This window comes from Notolabrus celidotus, chromosome 4 (assembly GCF_009762535.1).
Source record: "Notolabrus celidotus isolate fNotCel1 chromosome 4, fNotCel1.pri, whole genome shotgun sequence".
In the NCBI taxonomy this organism is placed as follows: Eukaryota; Metazoa; Chordata; class Actinopteri; order Labriformes; family Labridae; genus Notolabrus; species Notolabrus celidotus.
In genome coordinates, this window is record NC_048275.1 from 7,782,557 (window position 1) to 7,803,359 (window position 20,803).

The window sequence follows — 20,803 nt, forward strand, 5'->3', positions numbered from 1 at the left end:
TGAACACCTCTTTTAACCCCTTCAGTGTTTCCTTTCTTTATGCAAATGCTAGATAATAAATACAAAATAGAACATGTCCCAACAGTGCAATGAAAATATACCAGAGAGTTCTTATTTATTCAATTATAACAAAATGTTTACAAAATAAAACCACAAGTAACAGTAAAAACAAACAGGAAAGAAATGATGCCTATCCACAGCAGCATTATATATATATATATGTATAATAATACGTGTAATATACTCCTGGGTATTAAGATTTTAGTCCAGTCCTGATGCTCTGAGGCTAAAACTAATTGCTCACATTAACATGACACTTCTTCCTTTAAGGGGAACATTTCCATTTATGCTGCTGCTCTGCTGACACGGAGATTGCCTCCATTAATATCCCAGCATGCCCAGTGGAATATTTAAATGTAATAACCAGAGCCGATCACAATTCATGACCCTCATTAAGGCACATTACAGGTAGCCTACTAATGACTTCTGACCATATTAATACACTCCATGGAACATCTTCATATTCAGAAGCTTTGGTTTATATTTAAGTCTCAAAAACATGATATTCACATCAGATAGAAGCAGGAAACGTCAACACCCAGGGGTCAGAGGTCATGTGGGTACACCTGGCTGCTGGTTTCTCCTTCAGCTGCAGGTTGAGAGGACTTCAGTTGAGTTGAGATGTTGTCGTGTATATTCCCAAATCAGGAGAGCAGCGCTAACATGCACGTTCAGAGATCGGATGACTCCTTGTTGAGGGATCTCCACACACACGTCCAACATTTGGAGTAAGTTGGCAGGGATACCCTCTCGTTCATTACTGGAAGAAAGGAAAAAGTAGACGGAGAAAAAGATGTTAATAGTTACAAGAAGAATAATTAGGTATACAGTTCATATTTTAAAGGGATAGTTTGTCTTTTTTGACATAGGGTCTTGAGTCAGCTCAACCCGCCAAAGAACCACAACAGAAGCTAGCCTTAAAGTCGTAACTTTAGTCTATATGTGATTTTGAAGGAGATTATTGGATTGTACAGGTTTCACAAAAGGCTTAATCTTTTGTCATATCAGGACCACGTTGTTATATAAGTAGTATAAGCATGCTCTGAGAAACTGCAAAAAATGAGGACTATGTATAATTATTTGAGTGACCCACACCTCCCAAGATGCTCCACGTTTCTCATTTTAGTACGTGGTACTAAAGAGCCTGCTGCTCCTCTAATTCTCCCCTTCAAAATAACAAAATGGATAACCACAGACTCAAATTGTGATTTAATTATCTTTATATTATGACTTTATTCTTGTCAGTTTACTTTTTTCCTCTAAATAGCACATATTTTTCTCCTGTAATGGGGCCATAATACTCCGTCGTACCAAAAGGCTGCTGGCTCAAACGTTAGCTACATTTTTATCTTATAAACAGAGAGTAGTATCCACCCTCTACTCCTGATTATTGCAAAGTTTTATTATTATCATTTCCTTAATTTGAAATTGTTATGGCTTGAATAGAAAATCTTAACCTCAAAGTTCCTCTGAGCTGCCGTAGACGTCCTCCTGCTGCGGACGATCTGGACTCCAGCTGATAAGGACGTGCTGGACTCCAGCGGCAACAGCTTCTACGACTCGTCTCATCACTTTCACTTCTCTCTCTTACTCCCCTCTATCTGTCTTTCCAGACCCAACTCGGTCGAGGCATGATGGCTGTCTAACATGAGTCTGGTTCTGCCTGAGGTTTCTGCCTGTTAAAAGGAAGTTTTTCCTCACCACTGTAACTAGCTAAATACTGCGAGGTGCAATGCTCATGACGGATTAAGGTGGGGTCACACTGAGTCTTACCCTGTCTTGAAGTTGGGTCTCTGTTCATAATTTGACATAGAGTGGTCTAGACCTCCTATGTTTGTAAAAGCGTCTTGAGATAACGTTTGTTGTGATTTGGCGCTATACAAATAAAGATTGATTGATTGAAAGTTTTATTATCTAAACTCACAAGAACTTGGCATGAAGAAAAATAGACATCCACTCAGAGAGCTTTAACTTCTATTTTATGTTATTTTTAGCTTTTATCACACTAATGAATTGTCTTAAATTTTATTTGGTAATTTGATTTGGTTATTTATTGTTTTCATTTATCATTTTAATGTTCCTAAAATTCTTAATCTATCCTTTTCACTTTTTCTAATTTTCCCAATGTGATGTCGTCATCTCATACTGAAAACCTTTTATTGTCCTTTTAATGCTTTTATTTACTTATCCATTTTGATTTAGTTATTCATATTTATTTATTGTATGTATTTATCCTTCAAACCCCTCTTAAACAATGATGTATTGGTCTGTCTTCACAACACTTCATTCTGTTTGATTTACGTTTATTGTTTTTCACCTCATGTTATATTCTGTTTTGCATTGTTAAAGTTCCTCCTCCCTGTCTGTCAAGGGGTTTACTTTGTTGTTCGAACCATGCTTTGTTTGTCAAAGCACTTTGTAAAAACATTTTTTTTAAAGGTGCTATATAAATAAAGTTATTATTCCTAAGAGCAGTATTTTTTTTATCAATTTGCACAATTAATGAAAAGTATAAAAGTATAAAATCTGATATAACTTTTGATATGAAACATCAGAGCATCTGTTTTCAGTCAAACACCGCTCAGTCTCATGTTCACCCAAACACTAATTGTTGTCAGTGTATTTAGTAAACTGAAGGTTTATTTGGCTTAATGAGGCGACTCTGTTAATTGAATTTAAGAACCCTTAACATAAACAGCCGAGATTATCCCTCACAATAATGAGAAATTAGCATTTCACTCAGCCGCCTCATGAGCTCGCTACAAAGTGCAATCAACCGAGTATACATTGAGATCCAGAGATACGAGCGATGCAAAGCTAACATAAAGAGGTAATGAGTCTGGCATTGAGTGAGCCTTCAGAGCGAGCTTCACATTAAGAGCGTGCTTTGATGAGCTACACTTCTCATGAGTGCCACCGGGTGAGATAATGGCGACCTGATGAGAGATTACAGCCGGGCCGTGCTGTGCTGGAGAGAGCGCAGCTGTGAGAGCGCTCAGGATTCAGCTCACATACAGACTGTGTACGTTAACAGTCCTGCTTTGACCTCTGAGGCTGATACAGAGCTGCAACAGAAATAATCACTACTTAATGGATAATGGATTATTTGATGAAAACATAGGTCCCAGGTGCTCACAGTGGCAGGGTGGTAAGCTCCACTGAGAGCTTGAAAAGGTAAATATGGAAGGAGAGACGCCACAGGGTGATCACAGGTTGATCTTCAGAGTCAAGGAGTGACTGAAGTTAGAAACATACACCTGTTTGTTTGTTTCTACCATGAATGAATGGATAACGACATTTAAAATATGTCCTTGGCTCTATAGTAAGAGTGCCTGAATTAAGCCCCATCCTCTCTCCTTGAATTTAATCTTTTTTTCTGTCGTCTTAGAGACACAAATGGAAAACATTTACTGGTTTCTTTTTCTAAATGCAAGGACAAGTTAGTCTTTATAACAGTGAAGAGAGAGATTTCAGGTTTTTGAATGTTAGATGGAGCACTTTAAACCCCCTGTGAGGAGTTTTTACTGGTTATTAAACACTGAAATGAACAGTTAGGCATTTTTATGATTCATAAAAGCAAAAACAATCAACATATAAAATATTCAAACTTGTATAAAGTCATTTTTAAAGATTTACGGCTACCTAAAGAAATCATAATAACCATTTTTAACTTTTTCTACAGCAAATATTCACAAAAGAGAAGAGACGGCAGGATGAGACCTTTTTTCCAGAGGGGGCGCCAAAACGGACAAAAACTGAAAGTTCCTAATTGGAGCTTTAAATACGTCTTGGAGATTTGAAAATAATGATGAGCTTTTATCACAAATTATTAAGATAAGACACACGGACTGAACTGGTAATGGTGAAAATAAAGGGCAGATAGATTTAAAATGAGTCTGTGCGATGAAGCTTTAGACCAGGGGTGTCAAACTCATTTCAGTTCAGGGGCCACAAAGGGCCAATTTGATCTCAAGTGGGCCGGACAAATCTGAAATAGCAGTTACTTTTCTTTAAAAATTGTGATCTGATGTAAATCTGTAATTTTTTTCACTTTGGGAAGGCAGCCACGGGCTGGATTGGAACCTCTGGAGGGCCTGTTTTGGCCCACGGGCCATATGGTTGACACCCCTGCTTTACCCTGAAGGATCCAAACAGAGCAGGACTCTGACATGATCAATATCAATCTCTCCCTCTCTGTCAGGCTGGCTTCAAACAAGTTCTGTCATAAACTTAGAATGAGTCAATACATTGCCCAGTAGCTACAAGCAGATATTTTTATTCTACTGGGTTCAAGTTACAAAACTTGAATCTGTTCTTCTGGATTTTTGCTGCTGAATGATGACTCTGTGCAGGATCTGAATCATACTCAAAGAGTGAGACTGCTTTGGTAACCATGTTGCACTGCTGCTACAAGATATATCAGGAGTGAGGTGGAGATTACGGCACACTCTTTTAATTCCAGAGTAGATTTACTTTTTAATGGAGATTTTATCTGTGGCACTCTCTGTGATTAGAACAACCAGCCAGTTAAGGTTATAGATTGGAGCACGAAAAATCCATGAGGAAGGGACTGAGGAGAGTAGATCTGCAGGTTAATTCTTTATGCTTTGTCCTGGTCATAATGGTTTGGTTATATTGTGTATTACTCACAGAGTTAATTCAATATGCAAACCTGCAAACCATGTCAAAAATAAATAACAAACAGGACAAAGAATCAATTTGTGTCACATTGGCCCAACTATAAAAGCCACATGTAATCTAAGCAACACAAACTACACAAGTCGGAGGTAAAGGTTTTTCTGCTGCTGTCACCACACGGCTCATATTGTGTTCTGTAATTCATTTCCTACGCTCTCTTCCTCGGGGAGAGCCAATTACAGCCCAGCATGCCCTGACACGTACTCTCCACAGAGAGGAGAACTGCAGCCCCCACTGGGAAACACTCTAAACCTGTGAGATAACAGGAAACAGCCTCGTCAGCTCATACCTTAATCTATCTGAGAGCCACAAGGGCACAGACGGCAGAAGCCTGCATGCATGTATGCACAGCTGGCTGTGTGTGTTAGTGCACTGATGGAAAAATGAGGATCTAAATCTGTCTCACCCCAGGAGCAGCAGAGTCTTCTCAGGGAACTGGTAGTCCTGGAGGCTCTGACTGTTGGCTGTCTGCTCCACTCCAACTATACAGTAACCTTCTCCTTTCTTCATCTGCAGGAAGTCAGTGAGCTCTGTCGGCTTCACCTGATGGATACAAAGAGTTTATAATCTTTACAATTCAAGCAATAAGTCACACAGTTCAGAAGAGACAAACAAGTTGATGCACATTCAATAAGGGAGAACATTAGATATTGGAAGTCTGAAATCGCCACATTACAACAGCTTCAAATCAGACATGTTTTCTGCTCTATCTGGAGGAAAGAAAAGGGGAAAGATGCTTCTTCTTGCTTAAGTTGAAAAAAATGAATATTTAAGACCCTGGGTTCTGGTTAAATGTCCCTCTCCACCTTTAAAGATGCTGTACTACACCCTGAATCTCAAAAACTGAAGAAGAAATGAGGAACTTTGTTGGATGTGAATTTCAACACTCAGTGAGACTGAAAGACGAGCACCTTTGGGAAAAATCTCTGGACATTTTCTTGGTTACAGCAGAAATAAAGATAACAAAGACTGTGACTTGGAGTTGATATTGACCCGAGATAATTTTTACTTTAACTTTTTGGAGACAAATCACACATTTCTCAGGCTATTAGCCTCAGAGAGCTACTTGAAAGACCAAGTAACCATTGTTATAACTGTAGTATAATGCAAGATTGTTGTCTTTTCTTTTTAAAATTACCTCCAACAGAGGAAGCCACAGCTCAGACGAGACGCTCAGGGACTGAAAGTGTTTGTCACTGACGTGGCGGAGGCTGTCCAAAACCAGAGCGCTGGCACCGAAGATCTCACAGGTCCTGCACAGACCTACAACATCCCAGAAAAAAAATCACATATGCTTTACAACTAACTATGATTTAATTGCAAGGCAAAGTAACCACAAGTGCTTATCCTGACCTCCTAGATTGGTGGGCTTGTCGATCAGTGAGGCTACCACCAGCAGGGCACCGTGCAGCTTGCCGAGTCGAGCAGCCCTCTGCTGAGGAGCCAGCTGAAGCTCGGGCTCCTGCTCCTGGATTCCCAACCTCCAGGGAGTGATCTTCTTCTGCACCTCGGCCCAGCGGTCCTCTTTATTCTGCTCACCTGACCACATGATCAAGAGATTATAGTGTGTTATGTAAAGTAGTCCAACAGCCTGTGAGTGTGAGAGTGGCTGCTGCTGTACCTTTGTCTTGCTGGATCCAGTCTCCGGGCTGCAGCTGGCTCAGCTCAGGAGAAGGGTTTCTCAAACTTAAGGATGAACTGTCAGAGAAACCTTGCAGCTCCTCAAACTTCCAGGTTGGAATCCACTCGTCATCAACCACCTCTGACAGGCTGGGGAAAGTATGAAATATGGTCTAGAGAAGCAAAACAAGGAAGCAAAACATGTCATTACACCTTGTTAGGGTATTTAAGAGGGCATCATTTATGTAGAGCAAAATTCAAACAAACACACCTCAACACTGTAATCCCTGATCGGATGAAAAGCACCAAAGAAGAAGTGCTCCTGAATCCTCAACCAGTTCTTGTTGGCATTTCTAAAAAGTGAAACAGCAAACACACACTCAGTAAAATCCATGAGTGTGCTACAAACGCTGTTCTCCAGATAACACATAGACCTCTCTATCTCTCACCCCGTGCTCTGCATGGCCTCCGCCTGGTTCAGACAAGCCTGGATCACAGTGGACAGAGCTCCCAAACCACAGTCCCCTTCTTCTGCCATGACGTCCTTTGCCAAGCTCCACACCCTCTTCAAAGCCAGCAAGGCGTACAGACGCACGCTGAAGTTGTGGTTGAAACACCACTGCAGGATGACGTCAAGGGCTTTACGAAGCTGCAGAGTCTTTAAACGAAGAGAAAAATACTAGAAGATTAATGAACTTTAACTTTCTACACCACAGATTTATCTTCAACATATCGTCCCAGCAGGAGTTGTCTAACACTTTGTCTGGCATGCGCTGTGTTTCCTTTCCCAGTGGACCAAGAGATTTGTTTACAGGGCAACTCTACAAACTCCAACTTTTCATAAAAACATGGAAACAAGCTCGCAGAAATCTGGCAGGCAATCGCCAAAAATGTACCAGACTAGTAAATAGAAATCAAATTCTCAGTCCAAAATGGAATATGGCTCCCTGAGACTGAAGGCTGAACACTGAGAGAGAATAACTTACAGGTGGCTCTTTGTCTTGGCAGATTTCTATGTCAAATTTCAACTCTAAATTTACATTTGTAATGTCTGTTGTGTAGTTGATGTTGTATTATCAATACATGCACCTTTATGTACTTCATTTTTTTTTTTTTGGCATTTTTAGAACAGCCATCCCTCCTCCCTAAAACTGAAACATCAACATTATGCAGATTTTGTTTGGAGGAAGACTGGACGCATTTGTTTTCTTGCTGTCAATCCATAAATTGAAGTCTCTGGATTAACATCCAAAACTTACTTCCTGTCTTTTTTTGTTGCTTTGAGGTTTTATCATATTATCATGGTATTCAGTCATGTTGTAATGTTAAATGTGTAATTTTTTCTGTACTAAAAAAACTTTATGTGCTGTATTTTTTAAATAAGGGCATTACCCGGGTATTTGAACCCTTGTTATCTGGTTAAGTAATGTAATTTTGTGCTTTTATGAACTTTAGTTGTGGGATAGAATATCTGAATATTGTATATTTGTGCGATTGCGCATGGGTTCCCAAACTTTTCAGGCCGTGACCCCCACTATAATAATGGTGCCAAAGACTCACGACCCCCTCTGTCCCTCAAAGTGATTTAATGTGCTTTCATTTAGCTGGTCTGCAGAAAATTAGCCTACCTATATGAGCATGTGTCTGTGTTTCCTGTGCTGTAATGAATTAACCTGCTGCTACTGATGCTTTTGATAATTCACTGTTCACTAACCCTAAACTTAGGAGTCATTTGGCAAAAAAAAAAGTCAGAAAGGCAGAAAACTCATTACATTTTCTATTTTTAAGGTTTTATTTCAAGTTTAGCGACGATTTTTGTTGATATTTTTTACTTTATAACAACTTAAAAAAAAAAAAAACATTCTGGAAGACATCTAACGACCCTCCACATGTCCCCACCCCCTGGGGGATATTCTATTTGTGGGATAGAATATCTGAATATTGTATATTTTTGCCTTAGTGCATGGGTTCTCAAACATTTCAGGCCGTGACCCCCAAAATAATGATGCCAAAGTCTCACGACCCCCACTGTCCCTCAATGTAATTAATTATTGCTTCATACATAATTCAGCTATTCTGCAGAAAATTAGCCCAGCTACATGTGGCTGTGTTTCCTGTGCTGTTGTGAATTAACCTGCTGCTACTGATGCTTTTGTCCATATATCTACAACAATGGGTAAAATATGCAATTTTAGATTACATAAAATTCTGGAAGACTTCTCGTGACCCCCCTTCAGTGTCACTTTGGGAACCCCTGCCTTAGTGTAGTGTATTTTCCTTTAATACTATTTTTTTTCATACAACAGAATAACACCTTTATGTAGCATGTTTTTCCAGTTGTAGAAAAAAGTAGAATCTGTAGCTTAATGTTTAAATCTGAAAAAGCACAATAAAATATTTAAAGATGACCAAGAGGGACAGGGATTCTGGAGAAACTGAGCTGCAAGACCAGGAGGGTGGTGATGGACTCGAGACAAATCTTCAAAGGCCTCACCTTTTCTTTGAGCAGAGGGAGGATGACACTGAAGTGAACCAGCACTGACAAGAAAGTGCAGGCGCTCGTCTTTGTCTTTTCATGATCCTGTGCAGAAGAGACGATTCATTATTTAACTACCTCCACTCAAAAAGGCTTTACACACATGTGTGTCCAGAGTGGGAGCTGACCATGCTGAAGCAGTCCCAGAAGATGTCCACGTGTTGAGGATGTTTCATGAGGATCAGAATCATCGTCCACTCGATCAGGTATTTGACTGAGGCCTGGTTACTGCAGAACCCGGCTTCAAACACATGCTTTACTACAGTGGCAATGAAGTCCTGCACACACACAGATACACACACACACACACAGAAACACAGATACACACACAGAAACACTATTACTATCCCAGAGTTTCTTTCCTGTGTGATTGTCCGTGTGACTGGAATAATCTTACCTCTTTGAGTTTGGGCAGCAGCAGCAGCATCGTTTGCCACACTCTGTTTTTCACACGATGTTGCAGGGAGTTGCTATAGTAACGCACTTTTGACTTTGATATACCATTATCCTGGAGAGATGGGGGGGTAATGGAAAATGGTGTTAAGTGTTGTTAAATTAGCCGTGACTGATGCTCGGCTTATTATTGCAATGAAAAACATTCGGCACAGCGAGCGCAAATTAGACTATTTTATATCAAAACAAGTAAAAGTAGCTACGCATAAACAAAAGCAAACCAATGACATCATATACATAATATTCTAAGTCAGAGCCAGGCTTGTTTTTGCTCTGGAGATTTAGACAAAGATGGAGGGATTATGAAGATTCTATGGGTTGTGCTATGAAATCATCATCCTTTGTTTGGCCACATCTCTTTCTTTTCCATTTTTAAACAGGTTATCTTTCTTAACTACACATCTGCACTTTCATATTTTAAGTCTCATATCAAGTTGTTTTGGTGATTTTGTAGTAGTTTTTAAATGTCTTCTAGGTGTAGTTAAGTATAAGCAATGTACAGGTTTCTACCACACAAACACATGCTTTTATATCTTCATTCTGTGCCTTTTATTCTTTAAAATATATTATCTTGTGAAATAAGTGAGTGAATAAGAAGTTAGTAAGTGAATGAATACAGAAAGTACATTTTTTTTTAACTTATATTTTTGGGCTTTTGCACCGTTATTTGATAGTACAGCTTGAAGAGGGACAGGAAATGTGGGGAGCAGAGAATGGGGGAAGACATGCAGCAAATGGTCGCGGCCGGGAGTCAAACCGCCGACCTCTGCAACGAGGACTGTAGCCTCTGTATGTGGGGCGCTTAGACCACTAGGCCACCAGCACCCCATAAAGTAATTAATTTACATGTTTTTTTAATCTAGAGATGAAAAGAAAACTGCAGTCTCACGGGAAACAAATTCTTAAAACTGATCCTACAGCTGGGACATAACAAAGTCTTCTTCTTTATTGATTTGTAAAAGTATGTGTTTGACGTGTGCTGCTGACCTCTTAGCCAGGTCACCATGTAAAAGAGGTCTTGATCTCAATTATTTTTTATCTGGTTAAATAAAGGTTAAAGAAAGAAAGAAAAGAAAAAATCATGATGCTTTGAGACACATCATTTAAAACATAAGATTTTGAAGCTAAAGCTCAGCTCAATATCATGAAGAGCTGAACATAAATTACATTATTCTACGTGTGATTTCGTCACATAGTATTCAAATTTTAATATTGGTATTGTTTAATTAAATCTCACTCCAAAACTATGATGCTTTGCAAAAATTATTCAACCTCCTTGGACTTTTTCACATGAAATTTAAATCAACTTATTTGGGCTTAAAGCAGATGAAGAAGCAGACGTCAGCTGGATGCACATGTTCTACAGAAGGCAATTGTTGCACCAGATCTTCATCTGATATTTCACAGGAAAGCACTCAACCCTTTCATATTTTTACTTCTAGATAACTGTTTAACAACAGCCTCTCCTCCAACCTCAGAGTTCTGAACTATTTCATGTTAAATTCAACTCCAATGAAGTCTATTTTAGTTTGCAGTTGTAAAATGACCACACATGGAAAAGATAAAGGAGTGAGTGCTTCTGCGTGGAACCATCATCTACTGTACCACCTACCTTTTTCAACAGATCCAGAACTACGTCCTCTATCAACCTTTCATGATTCTGCACTTTCAAGGGATCCAGGCGGGTAAGAAAAGCCAGAGCACACAAGCGGGGCAGCTGCTCGTCCCTGTTATCACTGAAATAAAAAGGCATCATCTGAAATGATCTGCAAAGCAAGAAGGACCTCTAGTGGCAGCACTCTGAATCACAGCCACACAGGAGAGAGCAAAAGAGAACAGCATCTCACCTTATAACTACAACGTTGGCTGAACACTCTTCACCCAGCTGCTCCACATACGTTTGGACATCCTGGATGAGCCTTTGAAAGAAGAAGGAATATTTCAAACAGATCTAAGAAACAAGAGAGTAAATGTAGAGAATGCAGCTGAGAGGTACCGCTGATCTCTCCTGAACACCGGACCGTAGACACAGGCATCTGTGAGGATGTTGATGTGGCTGAAAACACTGGAGAACACAGCGTCGTCACAGTCTCTGTCTGCGGGCAGCCACGTCTCACAGACGTGTTGAAGCAGCACCCCGAACACACCGCTCTTTGACTGAGACAGCACCATCAGCTCAGTCGTAATCTACAAACATCCGCAAGACACACAGAAAAAGCACTTCAGGGCTACAAGTTGACTTTAACAAGCAAGGCTGGATTTGATTTGGAGAGTGCCAAAGGTCCTGAATTTACAACAAGGCAATGTTGTTTAAATAGTTTTACGTTTAACATCATTTTTATAAATTTAACCAAAACTCCTGATTGAAATTTTTTTCATAAAATGTGCATTTATGTGCTAAACACAAACAATTAAACCAATAAATGTGTCAAAAAGCCATTCCATAAAGATGCATGAGAAGTAACCCTAATTAATAGAAGCAATTACTTTTTACTTCTTTATTTATGATGTTATAGAAACAACTTAAGGTCATGATTCAAGGTCATGAGTGGGACAAATTTAGTCCACTTGCCACTAACTGAGAAAGTCTGCAGCATATATACTGTATTTAATATTAACATAATGCAGTATAGTTGAAAGTGCAGATCACGATACTCCTTCTTTCCTACTCAAACTATCAAATCATGATTTGTTTCACCTGTTTCAATGTGTCTGTAAGAGTGGGTGCCTTAGTGTCTGCAAGCTTGAGCAGTTTGCGATGGAAAGCCATGGAGATGAAGCCTTTCAGGGCCAACCAGAAATCATGGGCGTTGGTGCTCAGCCCCTGCACCAGCTCCCAGCTCAGAGTCACAGCTTCCACACACAGGGCCTCCTCATGGAGCACTAACTGAGGATGAAACAACACACAACCAGACACAAATGATCAAATATTACCTTAAAAAATCATGTTGCTTCTGCAAGAACTCCTGGTCAAAGTTTAAGACCTTCTTTCCCACATGTTTCCCTTATTTGACTCACTTGTGGCAGCAGTGTCTCCATGTAGGTGAGCACAGGCAGAACGAGGTCATTGGGCAGCAGAGACAGGGCGTCCACACTGCAACTCAGAGCAGCTTTCAGGGTCTCAGACATTTCTGCGGACTCTGGTAAACCAACAGTCTTAATAAGGAAGCTCAGGCATATCCACTGATCACGCATAAAGTTGGCAGCAATGCGTCCCCAGTCCTGCAGCAGAAGACCCTGCAGTCCTACATCACTAAAAAACAAAAAACTTTATCATACCAGTGTGAATACTTTTGCACTGGATATGTTAACAGATGTTTACTGACCTTGAACTATCTTCTGTCTGTGGTTTTCGCAGACGTTTATTAAAGTTTCCCAGACAGGACAGACTTTGAGGAGAAGGTGACACTTGGAAATAGAAGTATTCATTGAGGGATTTCAGAGCCGAACTGGTCTCTGGTTGAACTTTTATCCCTTCCTGCTCTAAAAGACCACAGACTGTAGCAAGAGTTGCCATTGAAATCGCTTTAGCCACCTGGTTTGCTACAGAGTTGATCTGAAAAGGCAAAACAAACATTAAATAATCAAGCAACCAAACTGATGACAAAATTTGCCCCTTGAATATTTCCCTTCATACCTCCTGGCTTGGTTCCTGCAGAACCTTGAGGCCGTACTTGATGAGTTTGGAGAAATACGTCTGCTGAATTTTATGTTGGTGTTGTGCAGAATTAAATGTGAGCACCAGCTGCCTCAGGACACTCAGATACAGCTCTGCCCGCTCCACATCAAACAGCTGTAAAACAAACAAACATTTCAGCACTTTACACTTTAGAGCCTATAGGGGCGGCTCTGCTTATAGGGGCGACTTCCTTGACTTGCTGTTTACCTCTTGCAGCTCTCCAAACAGCCGCCTCAGGATAAACTCCAGGATCGGATCGATGAGTTTAGAAATCAGCTTCTCCATGGCTGCTATCACGCTGTCCACTGTGGAATAAAGAGTGAGAATAGCTTAATGTAGCACACTCCTGAGCCAAATAAATGAAGAATAATATGCATAAAGGTGCAGAAACAGAAATACAAGTACAGATCAGGCATTCCTAAGGGTTAAGATGTCTTCTCACAACACATTGCATATCATTTTAAGTTAAATTTTTGGGGGTTTTACACCTTTATTTCTAGAGGACAGTGGATAGAGCAGGAAACCAGGAGAGAGTGGGGGAATGGCATGTGGAAAAGGGGCTGCAGACTGGAATTGAACCAAGGTCATCCACTATATTGGGGCAAAAATTACTACTACGCTACATCTGCACTGACATTATACATAATCTGATGACCAGAATTTCTAGATGTTAGCTTGGAGCTTGGTGAAAACCTGAACCAACTAATTGTGTTGTAGACTGAAAGCAGACTTCACTGCTGCAGGGTTGAATCAAAAATCTTTGAAAGAAGTGAACGTGTGATGTCTGCAATTGGGTTTTGAACGCCCGCCCCTTATGGATTCTGAAATTTGACGAATTTAACATTGTAGTTTTGTTATTTTTAGAGCCTAATATGACAATATGTGGACCACAGGGTAGATACTACTGCAACCACTCTGTCTTGGTTGACAGGTTTCAGATTCTTCTTTTATTCAACTGGACTTCTTTGGTCAACTTGTGGAGCATCCCCCTACTGGCCATTAGCAAAATGCAGGTTTAAAGAATCCGCATTGGATTCACTTTCAAAGTCAAGAAGCCTTGCTACAGTTTATAGAGTCTCAATTGTTGGATAAATTGGTCAATATTAGAGGACACAAAGTTGCACTTAAAAGCACACATTTCTTTACATCAGCAAAACTGAGCTGCTTCAAAACAGTAGTATAAAAAGTATAAAAATATACTTTTCAATGAGAGAAAATCTACAATTCACTACCTTGGAATGAATTATTAGAGTTATATAAATAGATATGATGATGATGATGTGTAAAATATTTGCACCTATCCATCCAACCCTCTGAAAATGCATGAGCCATTATATTCAATCAGTGTTTTCATTACCCACCTTGCTCCTCTCTGGCACACTGACAGCTTGGTTTTCCTCCAAGCTGGAACAGTCTCAGCAGGAGCTGCAGGCTCTTGTCACTCTTGCGCACAGGCAGGTAGATATTGGTGCTGACTCTGCTCAGGGTGTCCAGCAGAGGAGATAGTAATGACTCCAGAGTGTTAGTGATCTCTGCCCCGGGTTGACCCCTGTCCATGTCCAAACACAGCAGAACAGCCCGGGCCAACTTATCGGCCTCTCTGGGGTCGGGTAACTTCTCAGTGAGACCTGAAGAGCAGGGAAAGTAACTTTTAGCAACAGAATATAACTTTAATTATCAAATGAACAGACAGAATTATTGACTTTATATGATTGTTTGTGCATCTCTGTCAGGTAGATGACTTTTATTGCTCAAATGGAAGGACAAACTGCTTCTAGCTTGCAAACAATGGACTGAAAACTTAATGCTTTATTTTAAATCCGAGTAAATTTTGATATCTTATAAGAAGGTGTCTTGCTCTGCTATTTGGGAACCATTTTCAACTTGCACAAAATAATGAATGCCTATGATCATGCATTTTAGAACTACAAACCCCTTTATATGTATAGTTTTCTTGTAAACATGTGATTATTGAGCATATAGACTTATTTCAATAACTGATTGGTACAATAATGTTCTGACAGGTATGTGCTCTATAAGAACAGAAGCATGGAGGGGATCAATTCTCTGTAAAAAAAAAAACCTCACTTTTTGGTATGACTCAGAAAAAGAGGAGAAACAATCACTGTAATAATCCCAGCCTAACCCCACACTCACCTGTGCTCGCTGGGACTCTTAGATAAGCCTGTATCTCACTTCTGACGTAGCTTCTTACAGTTTCTTTCTTTGAGTCAGCATCAGCATGTTCTCCATCAGTAATCCTGGGCCTGAAGCTGCTCTCATTGTTTGTTAGCCACTCACATGTCTGCAGCATTGTCACAAATACATAAGGCAGCAGTTATTAATAACACAACTTCACCAGAGTCATTGCAATATATCAGGTTGAGTTTTCTTCCATGGAGCATACCTGATTCCAAATTTGGGTCCCTCTACAAAGTGACTCATCTGCACGAAAATCCACCAGGAAGCTGAAAACGTCATCCAGGGTCACAGCGCTCTGAAAGGACATGTTTCATCTCTACAATCAGACTGTTTTATGGGAGGATTTCTGCCTTTACTTAACACCATGAGACAGAGACAGCACATCTGATTCTTATTGTAGTCATGATCTCAGTCAGTAATCCTGTATGTGTGTGTAGGATAAGGTTTAAAATAGCAATAAAATGGGTATTACAAGCACTGATCAAAACACTATAATAAAGATGTCATATTATATTTAAAGTACTTCAGAGTGCAGATGGTGCAGATGACACACTCACTCCCTCATTAAGCTAATTGTGTCTCTTACCACGTCTGTGAGGCAGAAGGCGCTCTCGAGCAGGAAGCACTGAGCGGCTCCTCTCAGCAGGACTTGATGGGTGATCATCGTGCAGCGCAGCACCTCTCTATCAGACACCACGGGAAAAATGAGCCTCCACATTAAACACAACAACCCAACGCAGCCTGTCTAAATATACACATGTTGAGGCAGGCACCTGAGAGCAGCGAAGCCCTCCACTCCCAGAAGTGGACTTGGAGGGAGTTTGGATAGAGCCTGGGCGAGGAAGAGGAGGGGTACAGCACACCAGTGTTTAGAGCACAGCTGCTGAATCATTTGCAGCAACGTGGAGCCTACAAGAGAAAATCACACACAGTCCATTAGAGATGGTTTAATCTGAGAGAAGTTAGTCTGAGCTTTGACAACATGTATCCTCTTGAGCTTCTGTTTTCCTTTACCTCTGTGCTCAGATGGAAGACTGCTGAAGAAGGTGGTCATGAAAACTTGGAGTTTGGTGCCAAGCTCAGGACAATCTCCAACATGCTGCCCAGCTGACCTACAGGTGAACAGAGGGTGTGTTAAGGAGCAAATATTTTCATTTCATGGCACTTGTGCAGCCTTTAGTTACTTTCTCATTGATGGATGTTGTGCAGTGTAATAAAGAAAAGGTGTGCAGACTTTTTGGATACATGCATCTCATAAATGTTCAGATAGGCTTAACTTCTGTCACCTTAATATGTTTCCTCAATGCTTTGTATATGTAAAAGCAAAGAAAACATATCATATCATATGCAACAGTCAGCATACTAATAATTTCTTCTATCTAAACTTATCCAGACCATGAAATCTCTAAACATCTAATTTAGTACTTTTCCACAGCTGTTAGGAACAAGGATGATAATTCCTGCAGTATTTCATTCATTGTCTCAGTGCATTCATTGATCGCAAACCGTTACCTTTGGAAGAGTGAAGATTCAGACAGAACTTCCATGAAAGGGCCAACGATAAACTAAAGAGCAACAGGAGAGACTAAACTTAAATTATGCACAATAACAATAACATTGTGATGCAAACTTTGTCTGAACCTGTACCTGAGAAAAGGCCAAAGCAAAGGCAGGCTGCTGCAGCACCTGCAGCTCGAGCAGATGACACACTCCCTCCTTCATTAAGGATTTGTTCTCACTGTGGAACATCCGCTGGTACACACACAGCAGCCAAGAGGGGTGGAGGAGACTCTGACCTGAAGCTGAAACACAAACACAGAGTTATCAAAGAAATCAAAACATCAGATTGCATCATGGAATTTTTTTTTATGATTTCCGTTTCTTAATGTAATTGTATTTTTAAGCAAAAACAGAAGTCTGGTAATAAGTGAAAGGCTATTTAGGATGACTTTATTAAACTTACTGTTTGCATTTTAAACAATAACAATACTACACTTTTTATTTTTTAATCAAAAGAAGAAGAATTGGCGTGCTCAACTCAAAAATACTCAAAAACACTCAGTGCTGACCCAAAGTGGATAATACAAGCAAAAGATGTCAACACCTGCATTTAAGTTAAAACCACTGTCAGAAACTGAAATGCATTACAGCCCAATAGAGTTTGAACTTTATTAAGAGTGCTGACATTTTTACTTTAATTATATTTTACTTTCACTTTTTAATAATTGATACATTATAGGCTCTTGTTTGCTATATATATATATATATATATATTTATTTATTTATTTTTGCACTGTCTACTTTGCTACTGTGACACTTGAATTTGTGGGACGAGTAAAGGACTATCTTATCTTATTTTAATCAAAACTTACAACAAGTGGCTGCAAACTGCAAACGGTTTTATTAATTGAGCAAAAGTTAATATGATCAGTTCTCCAGTTTTTGAGTAAATTAAAGTAGTAACATAAAAAAGAATCAATGACTATATTGAAGTCTAGTTTTTCCTCTTATTCCCTTCACATCATTTCAAACAAAAATTCTAAAAAGTGGTTGCAATGCACAAATGTGTTGATTTAATGTCATCAATTTATACAAAGTTAAAACAATCAGTCCTCTTATTCTATGAAGAGAAAATTGTCTCATTAAAAATACATTTTTTGATTATTCTAGTTTAGGATCAGTTTCAGCTTTTGTGAATGAAAGTGAGTCTTTTCAAACATGTATAGAAAAAATAAACAACACAATTGCTGCACACTTTGTGTTACCTTGACTATCGTTCACTGTTGTTTGAATCAAAGTGTCTATTCTGTTTAAGACTGGCCGGACGACATGAACCTGTAGATGACACAGACAGGCAACATTAGAAATCTGTTTCATGAGAGACTTCCATCAAACTAACCCTCGTGAGATTGCCTACCTGATTTTCCTCCAGAGTCTCCATCACCAGAGCATAATCCTCCCAAAACTCTCTGAGCAGCTTGCTCTCCTTAGAGGCCCATTTGAACAAAACCTCATCTGCAACAGTTTCAAGAACAGTCAGAAAACAGAACACAGGAAAACTGTGATTTTACAGTCAGCAGTATCTATTTTGAGATGTGTTACCCTCCTCTGAAGGAACAAGAGGGCAGTCCACCCCCTCCTTCTCTGACAGGGCCACGCACATTTTCAGCAGGTACAACGCCCTCTTGCGTGACACGCTGTCTCTGTGCGTGAGTCCATCCTGAACCATCCTCCAGAAGTGAAGGGAAAGACGAGGGTCAGGGTCACAAGAGGAGGAAGAGGAGGAAGAAAGGAAGCTGTGGGGTTTCAGCAGGTGGTCTGACAGAGCTGTCAAACACAGAAGTGTCCTCTCTGTAACCACTGCTGTGCGGCAGGTGGAGTGCCAGCTGCACAGATCCTCGAAAATCAGCCTGAGGATGCTTTGTAACCTGGCTCCACTGCTGCAGTTCAAGACGGCCAGGAGAAGCCTGACTGTGATTTTGGACACCAGAGCATCAGGGAGGGTTTTGACGCAGGATAATGCAGATGTCAGGACTTTGAGTGTGAGATGTTCATCCACTGATAAAGCAGGTAAAACAGCAGCTATGACTTCACTTGCAACCTCCACACTGAGTCGCCCAGGACTGAGTAAGTCCTCCTCCTCTGACAGCTGCAGCGACGGCAGAACAGACAGAGCAACCTTCCCTGGGACTGCCTCATCACACAGCGGGACACAGGTGCTCACAAGGCGGCATGCAGCAGAGATACTCTCCCTGCAGCCTTCAGCTGGTATCCTCGAGAAAAGAGGCAGACATTTCGTCCATAACACCGACTCGATTTTATCTGTAATGCTCTTTTTATTCGCAGCTGAAAACTGTACCGTGTGTGAGTCGGTCAGAAGAGAAGCTCCAAGACATTCAATGAAAGCTGTCAGCGCCTCAACACGCTCCGTACCCGGCCACAGGTCACCCGGCCAGGACAGAGACTCCAACAACAGGCAGCAGTCAGGAGAGCCGGACAAGACTGCGTTTATTAATACTGAGTTCATTTTAAAGAGGAGTCTAGACTCGGAGGAGTATGAAGGATAGAGATAAACAGCACCCGGCTTTTCTATCAGCTGCCATCAGCTACACGTTTTTCCAAGCAGAATGTAAACTTCCGCATACGTCATCTTCAACTCTCGCGAGAGGTGGGAGAAACGAGAATACATTGTATTCATGTGATAGATAGATAGATAGATAGATAGATAGATAGATAGATAGATAGATAGATAGATAGATAGATAGATAGATAGATAGATAGATAGATAGATAGATAGATAGATAGATAGATAGATAGATAGATAGATAGATAGACTATTTCAGACCCCATAGGTGCATATCAGCACAAGAGTAATATAAAAGACTAAAAATAAGTAAAATACATGTCCAGCAAGAAATAAAAAGATCATATGACAACAGTTCACACATTCATTTTGATTAGAGCATTCCAATGTTTCCAAAAGCAAGAAAAACACCTTGTGTCACTTAATTTGGGCTCAGTGAGCTCCCTTAAAATGTCATTTTCTGAATCAGCTAAGCGACTCATAAATTTATACATCAAATTTCTCAGTGCAGCATGAAATGTAGGGACATTGTTTGATACAAACGTACAACTTGCACTGGTCCATCTTGGTAGTTTAAGGAAAGTTCTATAGGCTATGCATCATTATATGCTACCTGAAGCTTTTTCATTTTAGTAGTCTACGCAGATTATTTACATGACGGCTTTCTCAAGTCGTAAAAGTTGTTAAGCCCCTTACAGAGTTGACATCATACTATGCTGAAGTAGTCCTAACCTGGGTTTAAAATACACCATTTTATCTTATGGGCTTCTTACTGCTAAGAAACTGATCCTCCTATTTTGGAAGAAGACAGAAGCACCTACCCTCAAATTATGGTTAACGGAAATTACAGAAACACTTCATTTAGAGATAATTAGATTTGTTCTTAAAAACAGACTTGAGAAGTTTGAAAAAAATTGGCACCCACTGATCTCCTTTTTGCAGAACTGAAATCATCAACTTTTTGTACATTGTGAGGTAGCACTCCTTGGGAGGTTTGAGGGAGGGGGAGGGTGGGATAGTTATAGATTTACTGTTAACTCTATGATGAAGACAGTTTTGCCTGATAATAAGGAATGAATAATCTGAATTAGTATTAGTATTAGGCCTTTGATTTACCATGTTACATGAAAATTGAATGTTGATATGGATGCTTTGTGGAGATCTTGTTTTCTTTAATAAACATATTGAAACAAAAAAAAACACATGTTGGCTTGATAGCCAAAAACGTCCTCATGAGTAACATATTGTATATTCATTTCTGACTCCATATAGTTCTAATATTCCAGAAGACCTATTTCATTTCTTGGCAAAAAAAATATGAAAGAAATTAAAAATTAAAAATTAAATTAATAACATGTATTCAAAGCATTCATGTAGATGCAAAAGTGCCATGCAAAAGTTGGTAAACAACTTAACAGACTGGCATCTGAGGAGCACACAAATGCTGCAAAAGGTTCCCACGCAAATTACA

General features: G+C 39.9%; 1 protein-coding gene across 1 annotated transcript; it reads right to left on the bottom strand.

Annotated features, from left to right (window-relative positions):
* Positions 1-90: 90 nt before the first annotated feature.
* Positions 91-19,414, bottom strand: tarbp1 (TAR (HIV-1) RNA binding protein 1). Its single transcript, XM_034682165.1, has 29 exons — positions 18,351-19,414; positions 18,166-18,263; positions 18,014-18,083; positions 16,896-17,050; positions 16,761-16,813; positions 16,263-16,360; positions 16,022-16,157; positions 15,835-15,931; positions 15,454-15,543; positions 15,204-15,351; positions 14,408-14,674; positions 13,254-13,351; positions 13,005-13,160; positions 12,694-12,923; positions 12,386-12,620; positions 12,066-12,254; positions 11,364-11,554; positions 11,215-11,286; positions 10,980-11,103; positions 9,312-9,422; positions 9,043-9,192; positions 8,873-8,959; positions 6,828-7,036; positions 6,650-6,731; positions 6,380-6,551; positions 6,112-6,297; positions 5,897-6,021; positions 5,165-5,301; positions 91-820 (listed from the first exon to the last, which is right to left on the bottom strand). The coding sequence occupies exons 1-29, from the start codon at positions 19,273-19,275 to the stop codon at positions 646-648; spliced, it is 4,866 nt and encodes a 1,621-aa protein (XP_034538056.1). The 5' UTR covers positions 19,276-19,414; the 3' UTR covers positions 91-645.
* Positions 19,415-20,803: the final 1,389 nt, after the last annotated feature.

Bases quoted from the DNA above. Each gene is read 5' to 3' on its own strand.
- tarbp1 (XM_034682165.1), bottom strand. From the start codon at position 19,275: ATGAACTCAGTATTAATAAACGCAGTCTTGTCCGGCTCTCCTGACTGC. The intron at 18,264-18,350 runs GTAACACATCTC...AAACTGTTGCAG, and splicing joins TCTTGTTCCTTCAGAGGAGG to ATGAGGTTTTGTTCAAATGG. The intron at 7,037-8,872 runs GTGAGGCCTTTG...CTTCGTTTAAAG, and splicing joins TCCCTCTGCTCAAAGAAAAG to ACTCTGCAGCTTCGTAAAGC.